The following is a 25,892-nucleotide window of genomic DNA, read 5'->3' on the forward strand; positions in this document are numbered from 1 at the left end:
GGGACAAAGCTGCCAGCAAACCAACCCCAACCCCGATATGCCTGTCAAACTTGTTGTTAGTAACCATAGCAACCAAGCTCGAGCTCGCAACCTGTGCAGTCTGCGCAGCTCAACCAACCGAATATCAGTCTTTGTTTTGTTTTATGTGAGTTGTTGCAACTATGTATACACTGCCGTGCACCTCAATAAACCGAATGGTAATTAGTCTTTTGATTTTTCCGTGAGGTTTGCCTTATGCAAAGAAAGACAGCATAGACGTTTTTTCCTGGGTGGGACGAGTCCCACCCTCTACCTGCGCCCGTGATTATGCGCCATGTTGTAACTTTTTTTGAGAGACCCGCCGCCTACTTCAGCGCAGAATAGTGACGTTTGTGGCTTGTTGATGACGTGTAAGTCGGATGAATGCGACCTGGCGGTTCAGACTGAAGTCGCATATGAAAAGAGCGGATAGGAATCGGAATTAGGACCACATATCCAAACGGCCTGGGTCGGATTTGAAAAAAATCGGATCTGTGTCGTTCATATCGTCAATAAAAGATCGGACACAGGTCACATATGGGCGAAAAGATCGGATTTGAGTCACTTCAGCCTGCAGTGTGAACGTAGCCTAATTTAACGCCTTTTAGCTCTTCTGCTTTCCAGTGCAACCAGGAACATTCTACACTGGTCCCAGTGGCCCATGCTGGTGAATAAAATATTTGAAAAGTAATTGTTGATGACGTCATGAACTGAAGAGATCTCATCCATTTGTCCAGAGTGTAAAGCAGACGTTTATTCTCAGATACTATTACACCCATCACCCCACTGCACTGACCCGGACCGAACTAATAAACAATCAACAATTGAGATTTTTTTTTTTTTTAATTCAAGTGCATTTATTCAGTAAAGGGGAAAAAAAATCCCAAATCTTTTATATGAAATCGTGTGTGCCACAATTATTGGCACCCCTGATGTTAATACTTTCTACAACCCCCTTTTGCCAACAACACAGCACTTAATATTCTCCTATAAAACATTTCACAAGATGAGAGAAGACAGACAGAGGGATATTCGGCCAGTCCTCTTTGCACAATCTCTCTAAATCGTCCAGAGTCCTGGGTCGTCTCCTATGCGCTCTCCTCTTCAGCTCACCCCGGAGGAGCTTGATTTTGTGTCTGGTGAACCATTTTGTGTAGATTTGGCCACATTTTTAGAGTCATTATCTTGCTGAAAGACCCAGTGACGACCCATCTTCAGCTTTCGGGCAGAGGCCACCAGATTTTGACTTAAAATGTCCTGGTATTTCAAAAAGAGTTCATGATGCCGTGCACCCTCACAAGGTTCCCAGGGCCTTAATAAGTCCCAAGGTCCAGATGGTATTAGCTGTAAGTTGCTGCGTACATTAGGGTTGGGCGGTATTACGGTAAGAAGGTATCCCGAGGTATCCAAAAGTACCAACGGTATCGGTCTCATTACCGTCATTTTAAAAAAAATATATATCATCTAAATAAATATGGAGTACATGAGGTCATAATATAAAATAATAAATTGAAGATCATCCCGAATAACTGTGTGATCGTATTTTCACTAATTCTATCAATTTCCTAAAGAAGTTTTCATCGCGTGCAGGGTTGTTTATGTCGTTACCATGGCAACCCTGCGTGACATTTTGGAGTCTGACAGAAAGCTTCGCAAGAGACTGAGACTGGCGGTGTCATGGCTCAGATGGCTAAGGCACCGTACCATAAATCCGGGGACCCGGGTTCGATTCCGACCCGAGGTTATTTCCCGATCCCGCCTCTCTCTGCCCCGCTCATTTCCTGTCTCTCTATACTGTCCTATCAAAAAAAAAAAAAAAAAAAAAAAAAAGGAGACTGAGACCGCGGTTGAAAGATGGCAAGTCAAGATAACGAGTTAGTGGCAAAAAAAAAAAATACAACATCGGCAGTGTGGCAGTATTTTGGTTTCAAACCAAACGAAAAATCTAATATGTCCCCTAAGGCACACCATAGCCTGGGGTACTCCACTTCCACGAGATCTCTCCAATGAGTTGTTTTGAGTAGGTTACATGAGTAACAGCAAGGTAAAATAATATAACGTATGACATTTGGGATGTGGGTAATAAACGTTTGAAATGTCATCTACTGAAGAAACGGAAGAAAACATCGTAGCGTAAACTGTTAGGTTTCTGGTGGGAATTAGCAATGCGCTTGCTATCTTTGTTGGGTGTGTTAAACCGTATGGATTTAAGTGGAATAATTGTAAGGAGTTATGTGATCAAGACAACGTTTTAAGCAAGGTAAGGCCATTTGATTATTAATTTCCCCGCCATGGCATGACGTGGGCCCATATGATTTTGCCTTGTGCAGCTATCACGCATTTGAATTAGGTTCGCCTCATTTGCGCTGAAGAATATGGTTTATCGCGCAGTCTAAACGGACTTGGGTGTTGGTTGATTCTTTTTCTTTTTTTTATTTCCTATGCTTGAAAGGGTATGATCCTGCTCATCGTGTCCTTTTTTTTGATGGAGTAGGTGAAATAGTGCTGCAAATGGCGTTTCAACGCAGACGTGTAAACGACAGTTGAATGCTATTTTCAAGATGAAGGAAGAGTTGCGTGATGCTTTGAAATATCTCTTAATCCATTCATCAATGCACAAAATTCGCTTTGCTGCTTAATCCATACCACAATGCACACAATTCGCTATGCTGCTTTTAAATAGTACATTTGAGGCATAGGCGCACGTTACACAGTAGGCCGAAACAAAATATTATTTTTTTTCTCGGTAATACCGTATACCCCGGGAAAACACAGACGGTTTAAAGGTATCAAAATTTGGATACCGCCCAACCCTAGCGTACATGTGCCCATTCTCTTGCTTTTCCTTTTCAAATGCTGTTTCAGAAGTCAGTAGAAACAGGATTAATCCCTGCGCAGTGGAAACAGTCTCCGATTGTACCGGTACCTAAGAATAACAGGCCCAAAGAGATGAATGATCTAAGACCTGTTGCATTAACCTCAGTGCTCATGAAATGCTTGGAGAAAATTATATTGAAACATCTGCTTAGTGAGGTAGCACCATCTTTGGACCCTTTCCAGTTTGCATACCAGCCAAGGCGGGGGGTGGAGGATGCACTGCTGACTATGACTAATAGCATATTTGAACATCTAGAGGAGGCTTACAGCTTTGTTAAGATTGTTTTCATTGACTTCAGCAGTGCATTCAACACCATCCAACCCCACCTACTGGTAGACAAACTGATCAAGTTAGGTGTTAACCCAAGGCTTATCACATGGATTAACAACTTTCTGTTAAACCGGACTCAGCAGGTCAGATTTAATCAGGCTATCTCAACAGCTAAGGTCATTAATACTGGGGCTCCCCAGGGATGTGTGTTGTCCCCCATACTCTATACACTTTACACCAATGAGTGTCGTGCTCTTGAGACTACACACTCCTACTTTAACTATGCAGACGACACTGCCCTGGTGGGGTTCTTAAAAACAGGGGAGGCATCAATGGCCAGCTTTGAAGAGGAAGTAGAGAGCTTTATAAAATGGTGCTCTGACAATTTCATTAATGTTAATGCAAGCAAAACAAAAGAAATGGTTATCGATTTCAGACGTATTACAGAAGTAGTACCAAATACAGTCGTCAATAATACAGTGATAGACAGAGTTAACACCTACAAATATTTGGGGGTTGAGATTGATGATCAGTTGAGGTTTGACAAATGTGCCGCTGTCAAAGTAAAGAAACTTCAGCAAAGAATGGTTTTTTTAAGGAAACTATGTAGTTTTAATGTTGACACCTGCATTTTAGAGTTATTTTACAAGTCTGTACTTCAGAGTGTCTTGTCCTTTGGCCTGGTCTGTGTCTTTGGTAGTATGCGGAAACAAGATCAGGATAAATTGCAACGTATTATTAAAACAGCTAGTAGGATAATTGGATGCAATCTAACATCAGCTGCTCAGCTGTTTCAAGATATAATGCGACATAAGGCTGAAAGTATTATTGGAGATACTACCCACCATTTACATGATAGATTTCAGTTAAGTAAACGTGGTAAGGAGAGATTACTACAAAGGAAAATAAGAACAACTAGGTTCAGCAGGTCATTTGTCCCCTCTGCCAGCGCTCGAAACTAACGGTGTCCCGATGTCCCGGGGACCATAAAAAATGTCATCGGGACACAAAATTATCATATCTGGGACAATCCCGGGACAATGGAAAAAAATAGATCTAGAAAAAAAGTTCTACATTAATATTATTTACAAAGCCGTAACACATACGTAGACATTCACCTAATTTGTCAATTTTAATTTTAAAACGTTAACAGCGAAAAATACATAGTAGCTACACTTTCGATGCACCTGCATCCGTAGGCTACAGAGCAGCGCATTCTGTTCTAGAATCTTCGGCCGGTGTCCGCATTATATGGACTTGGAATGGAATTGCTACCGCGCACGCTGCGCCGACTCTTGCCAGAACAAAATGCTGAAGTGGTTGAAGCGGACCGACCGCGGGGAAGAAACTGAAAGCCCAGACATAACGTCTCCGGGACCTTCAGGATCCAAAGTGTCATCGCCTGGTCTGCAGGCAACGCTAGCAACTGAATGAACTGAATGAACACTGTTAGACACGTTATAAAATACAACAGGAATGATGTGGATGATATTGACGGAAGATACCGTTCAACAGAAGAAGTGAGTTTTCTTGGTGTCTTTCTAGTTCAGAAAGTTTAGTCAGTCAGCAGCACAACTAGGCTCGGACCTGCCACTATGCTGATGTTGCTAACATTTGCACCCGGCAGCGAAAGTTCATAAAATGGATAACGGAAAGTTCATAAAAATGGATAACGGTAATGGTGAAAATGATAAGTTGGCCTTATAAGTGCCAACAGATATTCAAGGTATAAGTAGATGAAATGAACATAAAAGGGATCTTATTTTCAACTAAAGTGTACTGCAGATGTAGGGAGTTGAAACATTTTCTGAATGAGCTAGTTGGCCCCTTTAAATAAACGGGTATCTATTCATACAGTGAGATCGCCAAAGTTTAATAAACTGAAAATGCAATAACTGTAATTTTGAAGTAGATGATGTATAGGACATGTGTCACTTGTGTCTTGTGACTTATTGTAAAAATGATATAAAGGGTTCAAAATCGCATAGTTACAAATATAATAGTAACTTCATATGATGGGCGGCACGGTGGTGTAGTGGTTAGCGCTGTCGCCTCACAGCAAGAAGGTCCTGGGTTCGAGCCCCGGGGCCGGCGAGGGCCTTTCTGTGTGGAGTTTGCATGTTCTCCCCGTGTCCGTGTGGGTTTCCTCCGGGTGCTCCGGTTTCCCCCACAGTCCAAAGACATGCAGGTTAGGTTAACTGGTGACTCTAAATTGAGCGTAGGTGTGAATGTGAGTGTGAATGGTTGTCTGTGTCTATGTGTCAGCCCTGTGATGACCTGGCGACTTGTCCAGGGTGTACCCCGCCTTTCGCCCGTAGTCAGCTGGGACGGGCTCCAGCTTGCCTGCGACCCTGTAGGGCAGGATAAAGCGGCTACAGATAAGGAGATGAGATGAGACTTCATATGATAATATTAACCACTGGTTATTTCAGAGAGGAAAAAAATGGGGACACTATTGCTTCCATTCGGGACAATACAACACAGAATTCGGGACCACTGGGGGACACAAAGAAAAAAAGTTAATTTCGAGCCCTGCCCTCTGCAATTAGAATTGTTAATGAAGGCCACAGTTCCTTGCAGAGGACTTGATACCGTGATTTGGTGTGTGCGTGCGTGCGTGCGTGTATGTGTGGTATGTAGGGGAATAGAATTAGAGAGGGGTATTTATCTATCTTTTTATTTTTCATTTATTTATCTGTTCTTAAGTTTTGTCGACTTTGTCTTACGTCTTGTCTGTACATGTAAGCACCTTGACCACTTGAATTTCCCTTCTGGGATAATAAAGTTTACTTTGACTTTTGACTTTGGAAGAGAAGCAGGCCCACAGAATCACCGATCCTCCCCCGTACTTCACAGTGGGCATGAGGTGCTTTTCCGCATACTCATCTTTTGTGATATATTAGAGCTTTTTGGAAACAAACACTATCTTGGGCTACATCCACACAACGAGATTTTTTTTTTTTAAATATCGCGTCCACATGGGCAACGGATCAGTAAAATATCAGGTTCATATGGCAACGCAATGCTTGCTGAAAACGTCTTACACCTCTACGTGCGCTGTAAGACGGTCCCATCGGAGACACCAGAACAATAGAAGTAGACGCATGCGCATAAACCCCTTCTTCTGTAGCATTAGCCACATAAAGTTTTGATTATTAATCAGTAGCGTAAAACAAAAGAATACACAACGAGATTTTTTTTTTTTAAATATCGCGTCCACATGGGCAACGGATCAGTAAAATATCAGGTTCATATGGCAACGCAACGCTTGCTGAAAACGTCTTACACCTCTACGTGTGCTCTAAGACGGTCCCATCGGAGACACCAGAACAATAGAAGTAGACGCATGCGCATAAACCCCTTCTTCTGTAGCATTAGCCACATAAAGTTTTGATTATTAATCAGTAGTGTAAAACAAAAAAGACGCAGAAAGAGGAATGAATGGGGGTAGATGGAAGCCGGTACGCCAATATTCTGATATCCTCCAGAATTCTTTAATGGTCCGGAATAAATTGAATGCTACACGTTGATGGATTACTTTGTTCTTCTACGCCCTTTTTTGAGGAATGCATTATCGGACTTAAACCAACATCTGAAAAGGTGAGATCACTCTTTTTTTTTTTTTCCCCTATGTTTGCTGGCGGGATTGTTTTTGGAAAGCACACGGGCGGTGCGCGGTTTGGTACTGCTTCCGCAGTGTTTGGACTAAAGACTCTGCCCTAAGGGCTATTCTCTCACTCTGCACCATTACACAATAAATATTCACAGTGAAAATATTTTGTAAGCGCGTTTCATGAACCAAGTTATAGGATTTGTTGACAACTCGCATCGAGTTCGTTACACTTCTACCCAGCGTAAAGCACCGACAGTCATGTGGTTGTGACGTCATCGTAAACAAATCCGTTCTACTCATCCGGACGACTTCGCAACAGCTCCGTTGCCAGATTTTTCCACTCTGGAACCCGTTCTCAAAAGATTTAGTTTTGGGGCACCCAAAACGCCGGTGCCGTGTGGACGCCAGGCCGAAACGATAAACAATTTTATCAGATTCACCTGAATCCGTTGCCGTGTGGACAGGGCCTTGGTCTCATCTGACCAAACCGCACGGTCCCAGTACCGCTTAGCGAACTCCAAGTGAGAAAAGGCTTTTTCCGTGCATGCCTCTCAAACAGCTTGTTGGCATGTAGATACCGCCTGATGGTTGTTACGGAGACTTTGTGACCTCAAGGTGCTACTCTTTGATGCAATTCTCTAACAGTGAGCTTTGGAGAACTTTTTACTTCCCTGACCATCCTCCTCACCGTGCATGGTGGCAAGATCAACTTGCCTCCTCGTCCAGGCTTGTTTGCCACTGTTCCAGCTGTTTTAAACTTCTTGATTCTCTGACTGTAGACGTGGGCAGGTGTAGGCGAGCAGCTATTTTCTTGTAGCCATTGCCTGACTTATGAAGGTCGACACACATCTGCCTTACTCGAATGGTGTGTTCTCTTGTCTTTCCCATGTTGAAGAGTGGAGATGAGAAATAGGCCTCTGTTGCCCCTTTTCCACCAAAGCAGTTCCAGGGCTGGTTCGGGGCCAGTGCTTAGTTTGGAACCGGGTTTTATGTTTCCACTGACAAACAACTGGCTCTGGGGCCAGAAAAACCGGTTCCAGGCTAGCACCAACTCTCTGCTGGGCCAGAGGAAAGAACCGCTTACGCCAGCGGGGGGGCGGAGTTGTTAAGACCAACAACAATAACAAGACCGCGAAAGATCGCCATTTTTAAGCGACGAGAAGCAGCAGCTGTACAAACGCGAAGTCATCCATTATTATTATTATTGTTGTTGTTGTTGCTGATCCTTCTTCCGTGTTGTTTTTGCTTCGATATTCGCTCCAAGGTTTACGCAAACGTAGCGACGTAACTGACGTATACAGCGATGTAACTGACGTGGCTTCCCTTAGCACCATGAGCTATGGAAAAGCAAACTGGTTCTCAGCTGGCTCACAAGTTGAAGGAGTTGTGAACCAGCACCAGCCCCGAACCAGCCCTGGAACTGATTTGGTGGAAAAGGGGTGTCAGCACGAACTATCCGTCGACATTTGAATGAAATGAAACGCTATGGCAGAAGACCAAGGAGGACCCCACTGCTGACACAAAAAAAGCTAGACTGCAGTTTGCCAAAACATATGCGAATAAGCCAAAATCCTTCTGGGAAAACGTCTTGTGGACAGATGAGACCAAGATAGAGCTTTTTGGCAAAACGCATCATTCTACTGTTTACCGAAAACGGCATGAGGCCTCCAAAGAAAAGAACACGATACCTACAGTCAAATATGGTGGAGGTTCAAAGATGTTTTGGGGTTGTTTTGCTGCCTCTGGCACTGGATGCCTTGACTGTGTGCAAGGTATCATGAAATCTGAAGATTATCAAGGGATTTTGGGTCGCAACGTACCGTAGGGCCCAGTGTCAGAAAGCTGGGTTTGCGTCCTACGGTAGGTCATGGGTCTTCCAGCAGGACAATGACCTCAAACATACCTCAAAAAGCACCCAGAAATGGATGGAAAGAAAGCACTGGAGGGTTCTAAAGTGGCCAGCAACGAGTTCTGATCTGAATCCCATTGAACACCTGTGGAGAGATCTTAAAGCTGCTGTTGGGATAAGGCACCATTCAAATATGACCGAACTGGAGCAATTTGCAAAAGAAGAGTGGTCCAAAATTCCAGTTGAGAGGTGTAAGAAGCTTGTTGATGGTGATAGGAAGCGATTGATTTCAGTTATTTTTTTCCAAACGGTGTGCAACCAAATATTAAGTTGAGGGTGTCAACAATTTTGTCCGACCCATTTTTTGAGTTTTGCATGAAATAATATCAATTTTGCTTTTTTTTCCTTTAATCCAAATGCACACAAAGGAAATAAACATGTATATAACAAAACATGTAAATGCAATAATTTTCTGGGAGATATGCTTCATTTTCTGGAAAAAAAAGAAAAATCTGGGGTGCCAACACTTTCGGTCATGACTGTGTGTGTGTATATTTATATATATATATATATATATATATATATATATATATATATATATATATATATATATATATATATATATTTTTTTTTTTTTTTTTATTCACTTGAGTTAAGGGTTACATTTTTCTACAATTTTCAGTGTGAGATTATGCTTCTGCAATAAAAATTTAATTTATTTCAAGGCTTTTAACGCATCTTAACCAGGGGTGCCAATAATTTTTCTCTCTCCTCGGGCTCATATCTGAAACCGGTGGGTGATACAAGAAATTCACGAGGTCACACTAAAAAGTCGAGTTTAGGAAAGTCTATTAGTGGCATTCCAAAGATCGGGGAGGGTTCGAATTCTCAAAACTTACTTCTGATCACTACGTTTGGCAAAAACACGAGATGAACGAAACAGGCAGGCAGGCGGGATCAAGGTCACTTTCGTTTTTTTTTTTTTTTAAACGGTCACTTAAAGCGCGCTTTTCAGCAGTTTCAAAATAAACCGTGTGCCACTGCACCGACGTGATTTCATCCCAGGGAAGAGATCTTCAATCCTTGTCCTTCTCACAGCACCTTCCTCCGCCTCGTGCGCCGTTCACAAACCGCCGCTTGACCACGCCCCCACTGCCACGGCGAAAAAGAACCGTATATTGTCTTGCTCAACGAAATAAAGTGCACGGTATGGTTGCGAATCGAGAGGTTCGTAAACTACGTAATGCACAGGAATAATATTTACGTTGTGAAATCGATCCATGATTTTTGTTATGACTAACGAATATTGGCTCGAACACGCTCGATGAAAAACGGACTTCAACAAGATACACATTTGGGCTAATTGCAGCATGCTCTTCACTAATTACAATAGCGAGAAACAGACTAACCAGCATTTGATGCGTAGGATCCACAGGCTCGGTCATATTTTCATATTCTTCATATGCATCCCTCTCTTGTGGGGTGCCACAGGGCTCTATTCTCAGCCCTATTCGGTTTTCTTTGTACAGGTTATCTCTGGGATCAATTATAAAAAAAACACAATCTGTCTTTTCATTTTTATGCTGATGATTTGTAGATATATTTGCCCATGAGACCCAATGAAGATACGGCGCTTACCAAGTTACTGGATTGTATTACTGATGTAAAGCAGTGGCTGGCACGGAACTTTTTGCATTTGAACGACAGCAAAACGGAATGTATTTTATTTGGCACGTCACCCACGTCAAATGTTTTTACAACAAATTTTGGTACTCTGGCCCCCTTTTTTAAGCCATTTGTACAAAATCTTGGGGTAACGTTTGACAGTGGGCTTAAATTTGACAAACAGATTAGTTCTGTTGTTCGAACGAGCTTTTTTCAACTTCATCTCTTGGCCAAAGCGAAGCCGTTTCTCAGTCGGCAGGATCTCGAGAAGGCAATTCATGCATTTATCAGTTCGAGACTGGACTATTGTAATGCCCTGTATGTTGGCCTCAGCCAGTCTTCAATTTTACGTCTTCAGCTTGTACGGAACGCCGCGGCCCGATTTTTAACAAGCACGTCTAGACGTGAACACATTACTCCTGTGTTGTCGTCTCGCCATTGGCTTCCAGTCCGTTTTAGAATTGATTTTAAACTTCTGTTGTTTGTTTTTAATGCCATCAATGGCCTGGCTCCCTCTTACCTGTCTAAGATTTTAACTATTCATGATTATGGTAGGGCCCTGCGTTCTTCAGGTCAGCTTCTGTTAGAAGTTCCAAGGTCGAGATATAAACAGTGGGGTGATCGTTCTTTTGCTGTCGCTGCTCCCAGACTGTGGAACAATCTGCCCCCCGACATTTGCACCACTATTGATCCCGGCCTTTTTAAAACAAAGTTGAAGACCTACTTTTTTAGACTGGCATACAATCCTGACTAGGGGAGTCTTGTTTTTGAGGGGTGCTTCGTTTCGTCTGTTTTATTTCATGTACTTCTGAAAAGCTTTTGGTAATCTACAGCACGGCAGCACCTTCCGCAGTCAAAACCTGTGTTTTTGTGTTCTGTTTTATAGCTTTGATGTAAAGCACTTTGGGTACCTTTTAGGGATGTTAACCGATGACCGTTTGACTGATGGTTGACCGAATCAACGTCAACCAGTTAATTTTTTTTGGTTGTCGGTTAAAAATAAAAATAATAATCAATCGTTTTGAAGCTGCCGATTTTGGAGCGGAGAACCTGGAATTCTGTGTTGCAAACGCTTAGGGCATGCCATGCGGTGTAAGGACGACAGCTGACAAATCAGAAACACCCATTCAGTCATGTCCCGCCCTCCCACCCCAGTTGAAGACAGCTGCCACTCGGCGAGAGAAAAGTGTAGACGCAGGCTTTTTAGCTTACAAATTACAAAATCTGGGTTTTTTTTAATTATTATTATTAGAAGGCACATGGAGTTTAGTCCTGCCTTGGCCAGTGCATTCTGAAAGTATGTTTTGGTCTGTAGCCAACAATGCATGTTATTGCAGATCATATCTCTCCACACAAACTAAAGGCGCAGATGCCGACTTTTTCACGGCTGAATCGTGCAGATCCGATTTTTTTTTTGGGGGGGGGGGGCGTTGGAGTGTCTGAATAATTTCATCAGAGTAAATTCTGTATTAATATTACGAAATAAGCAAATGCTGTTGAAATTATTCAGACACTCCAACGCCCCCCCCTAAAAAAAAAAAAAAAAAAAAAATCGGATCTGCACGATTCAGCCGTGAAAAAGGCGGCATCCGCCAAAAGGCGTGCCGTTTGCATCCCTGTTTAAACTCATAGGTTAACCGACTTTAACCAGCTCATGAGGCTCGGTCAAGATTTTTTTTTTAGTTTTCGCCATCCCTAGTACCTTTTGGTTATTGTAAAGGGCCATATAAATAAAATTTGATTGATTTGATTGATATTTTCCGTCACTGAACTTGCAACGTGAATGTTATGATTAGCTCCTCGTCTCGCGGCAAAATGACATAACTGGGTCAGCGGGCTGTCAACGAAAACCTACGCATGTACACACACGCGCGGACTTCCTCCGTCTACGCGATTTCATGCGCATCGTTTGCTTTAATCCGCTCAAATTAAAGAACTTCCCAGCCACAGAACGGCCTGATATTTTGTGAGATATTACAGAAAAACAAATCGCGATGAGCAAATTTCAGAAGGAACTAAATTTCACAGAGTTTATGAAATCGAAAGGCCGTCTCGCTTTAATACAACTTATTCTGCTGTGATGAAACTCGTGACTCGATTTGAGCACTGATGACTCGAACTCGTAAACTGGAGACGAGGACTCAGATTCTTTATAAGATGGCATAATAATTTGGCATAAGATAGCGATTAGAGCTGTGGTCAAAAAAATCGATCCATGATTCGATATCGATTCATGCGAAAAAAACACGATATCGATCCAACAACATGTGAATCGATTTCTTCCAGGTGCCTATAACACTATTTTCTCGAACGCGCAAGGGACTATTTTCTCCAACGCGCAAGGAGCACTATAAAAGCGGATGCCGGCAAAACTAAACTTATAAAGAAAACAAGAAGATGGACGAAGCTGCCCGGTTAAAAACACCGCCGGGGATGAAGTCGGATGTGTGGAAACACTTCGGCTTCAAACGGTATGAGGACAGAGACGAACTGGACAAAACGAATGCAGTTTGCAAGTTGTGCCAAATAGAAGTAAAATATCTGGGCAATACCACCAATCTAAAGAAACCATTTATCCAGGCACCACCCCGAGACAGCTAGTGCTAAACCTGACGCGAAGCAGGCGGCACTTGAAAATGCATTTGGTGTGAAATTTCCCCCACAGTCTAAGCGTGCTATGAGCCTTACAGAGGGAGTCGGGATCTTTATTTGTAAAGACCTCCGCCCCTACAGCGTAGTCGAAAATGCTGGGTTTAGGCTACTAGTAAAGAGGTTAGAGCCACGCTACGTCTTGCCCAGCCGAAAACATCTAAGCGAGACAGTAATTTCTTGACTGATGAGCTATTTTTTTTTGTGTGTGTTCAGAAACCCAGACCTGGGTATGTTATTTAACTAGAAGAGGGCCACCAAATGTCATAATTTTGATTTAGACTTCAAATAAAACCTGGATATGTTCAATTCCAAAATAAATAAGCTTTCTTTCAAACTTGAACTCTTGTCTCTCTGTGTGTCCCTCTTACACATACACAGATACAAGCACAAACAGACATGGAGCTGTTTGTCAATAGGGTCAGTTTTTATTTAAAAGTTTTAAAGTGACAATACAGCAATATGTACATGAATCGATATCGAATCGGATCGAATCGTGGATCGAATCGGATCGTGACCTAATGAATCGAAATCGAATCGATCCAGGAAATCCGGATCGATTCCCAGCCCTAATAGCGATATCGACGTTAACTTTTGTACTAATTTCGTGCAAGAGTGCACGCGCCTCGGATACTCTCGGACCGTAAACGACTCACACCTGTACAGGATTCAAGTGCATATTCTGGCCAAATTTCATGTTTGTTTTTTTTTTATATGAAAGTATGTCCCTTTACACACTCATCCAGAAGGGTAATTTTGCACAAGGCTATCTGTCTACAGCAGAAAAAAATAAAATAAAAAACACGTCTGGAAAAATCCCAAGGGAGTCTGAAGCCAGATTCATGACGTCGTCAGCAGGCTGCGCAAGCTTTGCACGGTTTCAGTGCACAGCCTGTGTTGACCAAGCGCTCCCATTTCTCTCTCATTGTCCGGTCTTTTGGAAAACGATGAGTACTAATCCCTTCAAGATTGGTGTTGCTACACCCTCCTACGATACATCTGTTAACCATTTTAATAAATTACGTGATAACGTTGAAGAAATTTGCAGAAAACCACCAGGTCGTTTTCTCATAAACAAACCAGCGCTGACGTAGGATTCAGAAGGAGGCGTCCCGCACGCGACGTCACGAAAATCAGTGTTTCCCGGGAAATTCAAATGCAAAGTTTTTTCAGAGGAGGACCAATTTGCTTTGAATGGCTTGATTTCAACTGAATTTTTCTGGTTAAAAAATTGCACAAAATGCAGTATGTTACAGATATTTGACCAAAGTTTAATAATAAAATCGGAGAATTACATTGATCTTGCTCCTGAATTTACCCGTGATACGCACTTTAAGGCGCAATCAGTACGCCTGTCTAAAAACAGCAAAAACACGCTTACTTTGCGAAGTATTGAGATGCATTCCTGATATATTACCGAGCTTTATTTTCTTGTTTGGTTTCCTGATTTCCCATCTTTGATGGCCTGTTTGTGCCTGCCTTTACTTGCATTAATAAACACACCTTCTGCACAGGGCGGCACGGTGGTGTAGTGGTTAGCGCTGTCGCCTCACAGCAAGAAGGTCCGGGTTCGAGCCCCGTGGCCGGCGAGGGCCTTTCTGTGCGGAGTTTGCATGTTCTCCCCGTGTCCGCGTGGGTTTCCTCCGGGTGCTCCGGTTTCCCCCACAGTCCAAAGACATGCAGGTTAGGTTAACTGGTGACTCTAAATTGACCGTAGGTGTGCATGTGAGTGTGAATGGTTGTCTGTGTCTATGTGTCAGCCCTGTGATGACCTGGCGACTTGTCCAGGGTGTACCCCGCCTTTCGCCCGTAGTCAGCTGGGATAGGCTCCAGCTTGCCTGCTACCCTGTAGAACAGGATAAAGCGGCTAGAGATAATGAGATGAGATGAGACTTGGATTCAAACACTGGGGATTCGAGACTGGACTCGACTACAACACTGGGTGGGGTTAGGGGAAGGGAGGGGAGTGTGGGGGCTGTACTTTGTGCTGGTTGACGCTCCAGATGCGGATGATCGAGTCCCTTCCAGCGGTGAAGAGGCGGTTCAGAGCAGGATCCAGCTGCAGGGCGTTCACCCCATTCCGGTTGTACTTCTCCACTTCATCTCTTATCACATAGGAAACCTGAAAGCACACAGAAACACACAGCTTTACACTCCACACTCATCACTTCCATCATTTCTGCTCTCACCACAACACAAGTTTCTCCCAATCATCTGGGCGCTCAAGTAAAAGGTACTATGAACCCATACATACAACCCCAGTTCCAAAAAAGTTGGGATGCTAAAAAAAAAAAAGCCCTATATTTAATTGAAAATAGTACAAAGACAACATATCAAATGTTGAAACTGAGAAATTTTATTATTTTTTTGAAAAATATATGCTCATTTTAAATTTGATATGTCCATTGACATTTCAAAAAATTTGGGACAGGGGCATGTTTACCACTGTGTTGCATCATCTCTACTTTTAACAACACTATGTAAACGTTTGGGAACTGAGGGGACCAGTTGCTCTAGGTTTGAAAGAAAAACATCGTCCCATTCTTGCCCGACATACAATTTTAGTTGCTCAACAGTTCAGGGTCTCCTTTACCATATTTGGTGCTTCATAATGTGCCAAATATTTTAAACAGGAGACAGGTCTGGACTGCAGGCCAGTTTAGCACCCGGACTCTCTTACTGTGGAGCCATGCAGTTTTAATATGTGCAGAAAGTGGTTTGGCGTTGTCTTGCTGAAAGAAGGAAGGCCTTCCCTGAAAATGATTTTGTCTGGATGGGAGCACATTGCTCTCAAACGTGTACATGTCATTCAGCATTAATGATACCTTCCCGGAGGTACAAGCTACCCATGTCATGTGTACTAATGCAGCCTCATACCATCACAGATTCTGGCTTTTGAACTGTGCACTGATAACAAGCCGGATGGTCCCTCTCCTCTTTAGCCTGGAGGACATGGTGTCCAGGATTTCCAAAAAGAATTTCATCAGACTTCGGGACAGTTTTCCACTTCACTTCACCTCAGTCCATCGTAAAAGAGCTCAGGCCCAGAGAGGTTGACGGTGTTTCTGGATATTGTTTATATCTGGTTTTAACTTGCGTTTGTGGATGCAGTAATGAACTGTTTTCACAGACGATGGTTTTCTGAACCCATACAGTGATTTCCACTACAGACACGTGTCTGCTTTTAATGCAGTGTCTCCTGAAGGCCTGAAGATCACAGGCATCCAATGTCAGTTTTCAGTCTTGTCTCTTGCATACAGAGATTTCTCCAGATTCTTTGGATCTTTTAATGATATCATGGACCATAGATGATGTGACCCACAAATTCTTTGCAGTTTTACATCGAGGAACGCTACTTTTATTAAATTGTTGCACTGTTTGCCTACACAGTCATTCACTACGGAAGAGCGATAGTTCCACTAAGAAATACATTTTTTTTTTAATTTCTGAGAAAAAAGTCAAAATTTGTCAAAAGTTTTGAGAAAAACTCGAAATTTTCGAGAAAAAAAAGTGTCACAAATTTAGGCTACCAGGAAGTACCAGGTCATTCAGAGCTGATGGAGACTTAGCCCATGTTTACATTAGACCGTATCAGCGGATCATCAGATTAACGTTTTTAAAACGATTAGTGTGCACACAGCAACACCAATACACGCTCTGCTCCGCAGGCATCCTGCGCTCCAAATCACTCCGCCCTGAACAGCGAGTGCCCTCTGGAGGGTGCGCACTCCGGCCGTGCGCAGCTCACAGAGCACGCGAGTGAAGTGCACAAGCTGTGATTCGGGACTGAGCCGCTGTGTGTGTGATCCCAGCGCATATCACTTACCACTTGCAAGTGGAAGGATGGCAAGCCTAAAGACAATCATAACTACACAATGGACAGTATTTGCATCAGTATTTTCATACTTTTATACTCTTTAATGAAAGGTGATACAAGGCGGAAGTCTGTGCCATTTTTCAGCAGTTGCGTCACATGACCAACGCCAGCGAATCAGGAAGGTGGATGTCACAGTGACGTTGTCCAATGAGACGCCAGCTAGAGCTCAGCACAGCCTATCCGCGTATTCTGAATGTTTACACAGCACCGGAGCTGACACGATCTGGATTGAATACGTGGACGCTGGCGGATTCCCGTTTCCCGGCGGTTTAATGTAAACGGACAGTGCATCCGCGAAGAAAACGAGACAGATATGGTCTAATGTAAACGTAGCCTTAGTCTGCTACTACTGTGTTTAGTGCTGCTGAAATGGACGACTTAATCAAATGTTATTTCGGGATTGGGTTTAATAACAAAGAGATCCTTGCAGTCTTTTTTTTTTTTTTTTAAAGATATTTTTTTGGGCTTTTTGCACCTTTATTGGATAGGACAGTGTAGAGACAGGAAATGAGCGAGAGAGAGAGAGACGGGAAGGGACCGGGAAACGACCCCGGGCCGGAACCGAACCCGGGTCGCCCGCACCCACGGCACGGCGCCCCAACCACCCGAGCCACGACGCCCCCGATCCTTGCAGTCTTGGCACAGAATCACAATATTGTGATTTCTATCCGGACTTTGAAGAGGCGGTGTCGTGAACTTGGTCTTTTCAGGAGGCGAAATCAGTCGGACATTAGAGAAAAAAAAGTCACAAATGAATCACATAACCAACCGACTTCCTGTACCCCGGTTGTCACAACTCTGAATTCCATGGCTCTGGTCTCAGCCATTCATGTCTACCGGCCGCGAGTGAGTGTCACTTCCGTATGGAAGCCCGCCTTCTACAGATTTCTGACTTTTTTTTTCCTTGAAAATTTCAACTTTAATCTCGAAAATTTCGACTTTAATCTCAAAAATTCTGAGTTTTTTTCTCAGAAGTTTCCAAATAAAATATAAAACCCTGGCCCTATTGCTCTGCCGTACTTTCACAGAGCACTGAACCACGCCCCATCTTTACTTCTGAGAGACTCCGCCTCTCTGGGATGCTCTTTTTATACCCAATCATCTTACTGACCTGTTGTCAATCAACCTAATTAGTTGTTTTTTTTTTTTGCACCATTACACAACTTTTTCAGCCTTTTGTTGCCCCTGTCCCAACTTTTCTGAAACATGTTGCTGACATCCAGTTCAAAATGAGCATATATTTCTCAGTTTCAGCATTTGATATGTTGTCTTTGTACTATTTCCAATGAAATATAGGGTTTCTATGATTTACAGTTTACACAGCATCCCAACTTTTTTGGAATTGGGGTTACACATACACACACCCTCAATATGCTAATATGCTAGCTTGCTAACTCAAATAGCAATAGCTTTATTTAATTCAAACCCACCCACCCACCCCTACACACACCTAACATGACGTTTACAGCTACAGGCCCGTGTTATCTTTAAATAATAAGCAAAGTAGTTCTTTTTTAAAAAGATTAAAAAAAAACATACAAAAACCCGTCTTGCTAATATTTAGCAAAACAAAACGCGTTATTTTTTCCCCAACCCGTATTCCAACAAACTCCTATCCCTGTGCGAGAATTGGCGCACACGATTCCGCCCACTAAAATATGATTGGCTCAATCTATGGTAAGTCTAAGCGCGTAGCCAATCATCGCGCAGAAAGCCGGTTTGACACAATACGGGTGGGGAAATAATATATGCTAACGTGAATTAGCCCTGCATGCACTTTAACTAGGGTTCCGGAAAACTGTGATTTAATTTAGATAGATATGAAAATTTACATCTTTATGTTATCAAGCGCAGAAAAATATTAAAAACTAATAAAACATTACCTGGACTTTCCTCCGACCCGCAGCGTTTTGCCTGTGATGCGTCGCCATCTTTCATGTTGACAGTCAACTAATCAGCATTACATCCGGGACATAAGAACAACAACGTCCGGTACGTCTTACGTCAACGCATCAGCCATATTGGTAAGGGCCATGGTGAATTGTAAGCAGAGGTGGACAGTAATGAAGTACATTTACTTGAGTACTGTACTTAAGTACACTTTTTGAGTATCTGTACTTTACTTGAGTATTATTTCTTTTGGAAACTTATGACTTTAACTTCACTACATTTGAAAGACCAATATCATACTTTTTACTCCACTACATTTCTGTCAAGGTACTCATTACTTGTTACTATGAAGCAGCTTTGAAAGTGGATGTTTCTTTTCTTTTCTAAAATGTGATTGTTTTTTTCGCAGGTGACACTGAGACAGTCGATCAGTAATTACTAGGGTCACATCACGTCCATACACTGTATAAAATCAATTAAATGATTTCCCAGTAACATTATTTGAACACGATCAGTTGATGGCAGAATGGAAGGAGATGGTTCTTCTGGGGAATGCACGCACCTGTGGCTTTACCTGGAACCCATGTTTCACTTTTCTGAAAGGATTAAAAATTCATTTTGTTTTAAATGTTTGCTTTGTTTGCCAAAAACGAACCACATCACGGCCTACAAAACTCGCCATCCAAGCTGTGGAAGCATATTAAGGTATATAAAGATTTTATTCCAAGAGAAAGCTTGCAATGAAGTTGTTTAGAGCTAGCAATAATGTTGCAAACGTAGCTATGCAGTCTGGTTAGTCAAATGACTATCTATGGATTTGCCCGCCAAGTTGCCATAGCCTTGTCCACGGCTAATGTTTACACATCGCTAGTTAACTTGGACACTGTTAGTTTGCATGTAAAAATGGAGTTATGCTAAAATAATGTTAACTTATCTGAAGTCCTTTCAGAAACGTTTTAGCATAATCTTGTCAAATAAACAATGTAGTAATCTTTCTTTTCTAGTAGCGTTAGCTACCCAGTATGATCTCGAGTTTGAAAAGAGTTTGCTAGCATGTCAGGTGGAGTTTCACTGACTAGCTAGCTTAACGTTAAACCACCATGATGGCACAGCATGCGTTCATTTTGTGAATTCACATTTCTGACTTTGGTAATGGCATTAGGCTTTATAAGTGTTGTGGCAATAATATAACGATGCATTGACAGAAAATGTACTTTTAATACTTAAGTACTTTTAAAAGCAAATACTTCAGTACTTTAACTTAAGTAAAAAATTGACTGTGTAACTTTCACTTGTATCGGAGTAACATTTGACCAGTGGGATCTGTACTTTGACTTAAGTAATGAAGTTGGGTACTTTGTCCACCTCTGATTGTAAGTTAATGCAGTTCTACAAAGAGGAGCAAGTTTCCTTGGATAAAACTTGATTTACATTCAGCCAGTGTAAAGTTTGGTTATTTAATTCATCATATATTAGTGTCATCATATTGATATCACATTGATGGGGACACCTCCGCCTGGTAGACTACACGTCTTATGAAGTTGTGATTTGGGAATGGACATTTGACCTCACAGTAATCTTGACCTGTGACCTTTTAACCTCAAAATCTAATCAGTTCATGCTTGTCCCAAAGCGCACAAATGGTGAAAGTTTGGTGAAATTCCTTTCATTAGCCTTTGAGATATCGTGTTCACAAGGTTTCGGGACGGATGGACAGACGGACAACCCGAAAACATAATGCCTCCTGCACCTTAAAGTGCCATTCCACCATTGGATGTATTCTTTGGCATAAAATACAATATATTTTGACAACATATATAAATGCTATCACTAGATAGAGAAATCTTTCAGCTTCAAAATGATATATCAAACATAATTTTTTGACAATGACAAGTAGATTAATTTTGCGACCAAAGTCACCTACCCTTTTAATTTCCGCGCGTGATGTCATCGGCAGGTTCCCCTTCTTGTGTACCATGTGACGTGGCACATATTATCTGCAATGGCGGATAGAACGCGATAAAAATAATACCAATAAATCTAGCTAATACCAATAAATCTAGCTAACTGAAAGATTAACTCAAAATTTTTCGCAATTTTTTTGGCCCCCATATACGAGGAGAAATGACTCTCACTTTGGGGGTTTCCTGGTCTAAAAATAGACCGACACGTGGTACACAAGAAGGGGAACCTGCCGATGACATCGCGTTTCACTACCGCGCGGAAATTAAAAGGGTAGGTGACTTTGGTCGCAAAATTAATATACTTGTTGTCAAAAAATTATGTTTGATATATCATTTTGAAGCTAAAAGATTTCTCTGTCTAGTCATGTTGTCATAAAATATATTGTATTTTATGCCAAAGAATACATCCAATGGTGGAATGGCACTTTAAGGTGGTGGAGGCATAAAAATGATCATTAACTCCTCAATGTATACATTCAAATCTATGAAGCGACTTTTTAATTCTCATATCAGAATAAGAATTCGATGGATGTGACCTAAAATCGACTCTCAGCATACATTTAACATTTTTGTTCGGTACCTTTCATCTCATCTCATCTCATTATCTCTAGCCACTTTATCCTGTTCTACAGGGTCGCAGGCAAGCTGGAGCCTATCCCAGCTGACTATGTGCGAAAGGCAGGGTACACCCTGGACAAGTTGCCAGGTCATCACACGGCTGACACATAGACAACCATTCATGCTCACATTCACACCTACGGTCAATTTAGAGTCACCAGTTAACCTAACCTGCATGTCTTTGGACTGTGGAGGAAACCGGAGCACCCGGAGGAAACCCACGCGGACACGGGGAGAACATGCAAACTCCGCACAGAAAGGTCCTCACCGGCCACGGGGCTCGAACCCGGACCTTCTTGCTGTGAGGCGACAGCGCTAACCACTACACCACCGTGCCGCCGGTACCTTTAAAATTTTTTTTTTTTTAAATCACCATAAATTGATGGTCTCAAACTAACTTTATCAACCTGAAATACATAAACATGATTAAATCTAAAATTCAGAGACGAATTGGCATTAAGTATAAGATTAAAGAAGATATTTTAAGAGAAATATTTTTCAAAGTGAGTTTGCAGTAATAAGCCTCCTTCTTTTCATACTAATGTACAGTTAGGTCCATAAATATTTGGACAGAGACAACATTTTTCGAATGTTGGTTCTGTACATTACCACAATGAATTTTGAACAAAACAATTCAGATGCAGTTGAAGTTCAGACTTTCAGCTTTAATTCAGTGGGTTGAACAAAATGATTGCATAAAAATGTGAGGAACTAAAGCATTTTTTTAAACACAATCCCTTCATTTCAGGGCCTCAAAAGTAATTGGACAAATTAAATAATTGTAAATAAAATGTTCATTTCTAATACTTGGTTGAAAACCCTTTGTTGGCAATGACTGCCTGAAGTCTTGAACTCATGGACATCACCAGACGCTGTGTTTCCTCCTTTTTAATGCTCTGCCAGGCCTTTACTGCAGCGGTTTTCAGTTGTTGTTTGTTTGTGGGCCTTTCTCTCTGAAGTTTAGTCTTTAACAAGTGAAATGCATGCTCAATTAGGTTGAGATCAAGTGACTGACTTGGCCATTCAAGAATATTCCACTTCTTTGCTTTAATAAACTCCTGGGTTGCTTTGGTTTTATGTTCTGGGTCATTGTCCATCTGTATTATGAAACGCCGACCAATCAGTTTGGCTGGATTTGAGCACACAGTATGTCTCTGAATACCTCAGAATTCATCCGGCTGCTTCTGTCCTGTGTCACATCATCAAGAAACACTAGTGACCCAGTGCCACTGGCAGCTATGCATGCCCAAGCCATCACACTGCCTCCGCCGTGTTTTACAGATGATGTGGTATGCTTTGGATCATGAGCTGTACCACGCCTTCGCCATACTTTTTTCTTTCCATCATTCTGGTAGAGGTTGATCTTGGTTTCATCTGTCCAAAGAATGTTCTTCCAGAACTGTGCTGGCTTTTTTAGATGTTTTTTAGCAAAGTCCAATCTAGCCTTTTTATTCTTGAGGCTTATGAGTGGCTTGCACCGTGCAGTGAACCCTCTGTATTTACTTTCATGCAGTCTTCTCTTTATGGTAGATTTGGATATTGATACGCCTACCTCCTGGAGAGTGTTGTTCACTTGGTTGGCTGTTGTGAAGGGGTTTCTCTTCACCATGGAAATTATTCTGCGATCATCCACCACTGTTGTCTTCTGTGGGCGTCCAGGTCTTTTTGCATTGATGAGTTCACCAGTGCTTTCTTTCTTTCTCAGGATGTACCAAACTGTAGATTTTGCCACTCCTAATATTGTAGCAATTTCTCGGATGTTTTTTTCTGTTTTTGCAGCTTAAGGATGGCTTGTTTCACCTGCATGGAGAGCTCCTTTGACCGCATGTTTTCTTCACAGCAAAATCTTCCAAATGCAAGCACCACACCTCAAATCAACTCCAGGCCTTTTATCTGCTTAATTGAGAATGACATAACGAAGGAATTGCCCACGCCTGCCCATGAAATAGCCTTTGAGTCAATTGTCCAATTACTTTTGGTCCCTTTAAAAACAGGGTGGCACATGTTAAGGAGCTGAAACTCCTAAACCCTTCATCCAATTTTAATGCGGATACCCTCAAATGAAAGCTGAAAGTCTGGACTTTATGTCCATGTCCATTATATAACTATAACTTGAATATGTTTCAGTAAACAGGTAAAAAAAGAAAATTTGTGTCAGTGTCCAAATATATATGGACCTAACTGTATGTTTTGTTCACGTTCCGCTGTTTCCACAACTGTATTTGTAGCCGTCTTGCAAAATCCAGCCGCAGTCATCGCTCTTATCACAGTATGCATTTGAGGAACACCAATCTCGCTCACAACCAAAGGATTAAAACATTCGTCTCTTTGTGTTTAGTGCGGGTTTTTATTCTTTAGACAAACAAGTAAACCTTATTTGATTTGTTGACAACAACATGAAACTGATAACTGATAAGGTATGACACAACAAACATTGGATCGATTCAGTTACTTTGTTCTCAATACTATGATCACTGGAAGATGTTTAAAACCAAATGGGCTAATTCCTGTTTTTTAACCAAACAAACAAAAAATTTCTTCAAGACAAAGCTTGCCTTTGATTCTGATTCTATTCTATTCCTTTCTATTAAATTGTAACAATAAATAAACAGCAACAAAACTTAGTTTCATAAACTTTTAAGTGCAAATCGAGGCACAAAAAAATGCACTCATAATCTGAAACATGCTCATAAATCTGTCTTTACCAAATAGAGGGACTTGAAAATAACCCTGGAAGGAAGGCATGGCTCTTCTAAGCAGGAAGTAAACATCCAATCTTTTTTTTTGTAAACATCCAATCTTATCCACAAAGGACCAGAGTGGATGCAGGTTTGTGTTTTAAACCAATCAGGAGCCACACCTGGTACAGAACCTCCAGAGTGGCTGCAGGTTTTCATTCCAACCAATCAGGAACCACACCAAGTGCAGAACCTCCAGTGTTGCTGCAGGTTTTCATTCCCACCAGTCAGGAACCACATCAAGTGCAGAACCTCCAGAACTTCCAGTGTGGCTGCAGGCTTTCTTTCAAACCAATCCACTAGCCACACCAGAGGTTCTGCACTTGGTGTGGCTCCTGATTAGTTGGAATGAAAACCTTCAGCCACACTGGAGGTTCTGCACGAGGTGTGGCTCCTGATTGGGCTAGAACGCAACCTTGAATCCACTCTGGCCTGCAGTGTGCAAATCTGCAGTCGCACCACCCATTTGTGAATAAGATTGAACACTCCCTGCTCCATACCATCTCGATGTAAAGTGACATAGTAGTTAAAGAGCAAAATGGAACCCTGTATTGCAGAAACCATGAATGATCAAAAGAGCAGAAAAACAAGGAACTGGGAAGATAGGATATATGATCAGGAAGCAAAAGAAAACTAACTGCATCCTTCTCTCACTTGGGGTCACAAAGCTTCCCGTTATGAATAAACTTGAACTTTGTAGTATAATGTTCATCTTTGGTATCACCAGAACCTGCTGGTTCACTTTCTCAGCTGTACCAAATGAAGAAGAAGAAGAGGAGCAGGATAGATAGCTGCCATGAGACACCATGGAGGTTTTTGGCTTCTGAAGCCATTTGTCAATCTTCTGATTTGGAGCAGCTTCCCATTTCACCTTATCCTGAGGTTTGGTCTTTCTCTGGTTGGTGGACAACGCAGTTTGGGATATGAAGGGCGCACGTCTAGGGACTGAACTGATCCGAGATGAAGCAGGGTGAGCGTGGGATGTTTGATGTTGCACCTTAGGACCAAAATTTTTCACTCTTCATGATGGACTCTCTTTTATTATCATCAAAGCACCCTGAAACCGACTTTCAGTCTTGCTGCCTTACGTTGCTCAAAACAGATGGAATTCTGGGTAGGTAGCGGATTGTGGACTTGGACTTCCCAGAATCTGAGGTGTAAGGAAGAAGATCCTGATGTCAATGAGGAAATGTATGTAGCTACACGATACATTAGGAGTTACCTTTTGCAAATTGTCACGACCAGACTTAAACCCCTCTTCCAAGGTCAGTTTGGTGGTTGTTGTTTTTTCTGCAATTATTGTCTTCTGCAGATTTGGTGTCAACATCCGAGTCTGAAATTGGTGTTTACTACCACTGAGCAGTGGTGGTTCCGAGTCAGGGGGCACAGATTGAGTCTTTGGCAGGATCTGCCAAGTTGATGATGATGAAGGTACACTTAAGGCAGCCATCTTCCCACTCTTTTCTTCTTTGCATTGTGATTAGTTCCTGGTCAACTGTTCTTCCTTCTTTTTCTCCGTTTCCTGCTCAGCCTTGTCCTCTTTAAGTAAAGCCTTGGCAAGCAGAGTCCCCATCCAGTCGGGCATTTTCACCTTCTGTGAGACCAACTTACTCGAATTTTTTGGCAGAGAACCAGAAGGTGATGGGGTCATGGATAAAGAAGAAGAGTTAAGATCTGAGGAAGAGGAGAGATACAAAGATGAAGACCTATCAAAAAGAGAGGACCCGCAAGAGGATGAGGAATTATAATTGCATGAGAAGTAGTGATCTGAGGAAAAGGAGGAGGACCGATGGGAAGATGTATCGGAGTAAAATCCAGGTGGGGAAGAATGATCTGAGGAAAGAGGGGAGGAGCAACCGAAAG

At 42.1% G+C, this 25,892-nt stretch overlaps 1 protein-coding gene across 2 annotated transcripts in view; it reads right to left on the reverse strand.

The window, feature by feature from the left end:
* The window catches only part of wdr48b (WD repeat domain 48b), a 147,915-nt gene extending 129,137 nt beyond the window's left edge, over nucleotides 1–18,778 (reverse strand). For both annotated transcript variants that reach the window (XM_060929441.1, XM_060929432.1), the window contains exons 1-2: nucleotides 18,703–18,778; nucleotides 14,924–15,064 (exon numbers count right to left, since the gene is read on the reverse strand). In XM_060929441.1, coding sequence (XP_060785424.1) covers nucleotides 14,924–15,064; nucleotides 18,703–18,750 — 189 coding nt within the window. In that variant the 5' untranslated portion in view covers nucleotides 18,751–18,778. The remainder of the gene's footprint in view (nucleotides 1–14,923; nucleotides 15,065–18,702) is intronic.
* Between the last annotated feature and the right edge of the window lie 7,114 nt (nucleotides 18,779–25,892).

Source organism: Neoarius graeffei, chromosome 1, assembly GCF_027579695.1.
Source record: "Neoarius graeffei isolate fNeoGra1 chromosome 1, fNeoGra1.pri, whole genome shotgun sequence".
In the NCBI taxonomy this organism is placed as follows: domain Eukaryota; kingdom Metazoa; phylum Chordata; class Actinopteri; order Siluriformes; family Ariidae; genus Neoarius; species Neoarius graeffei.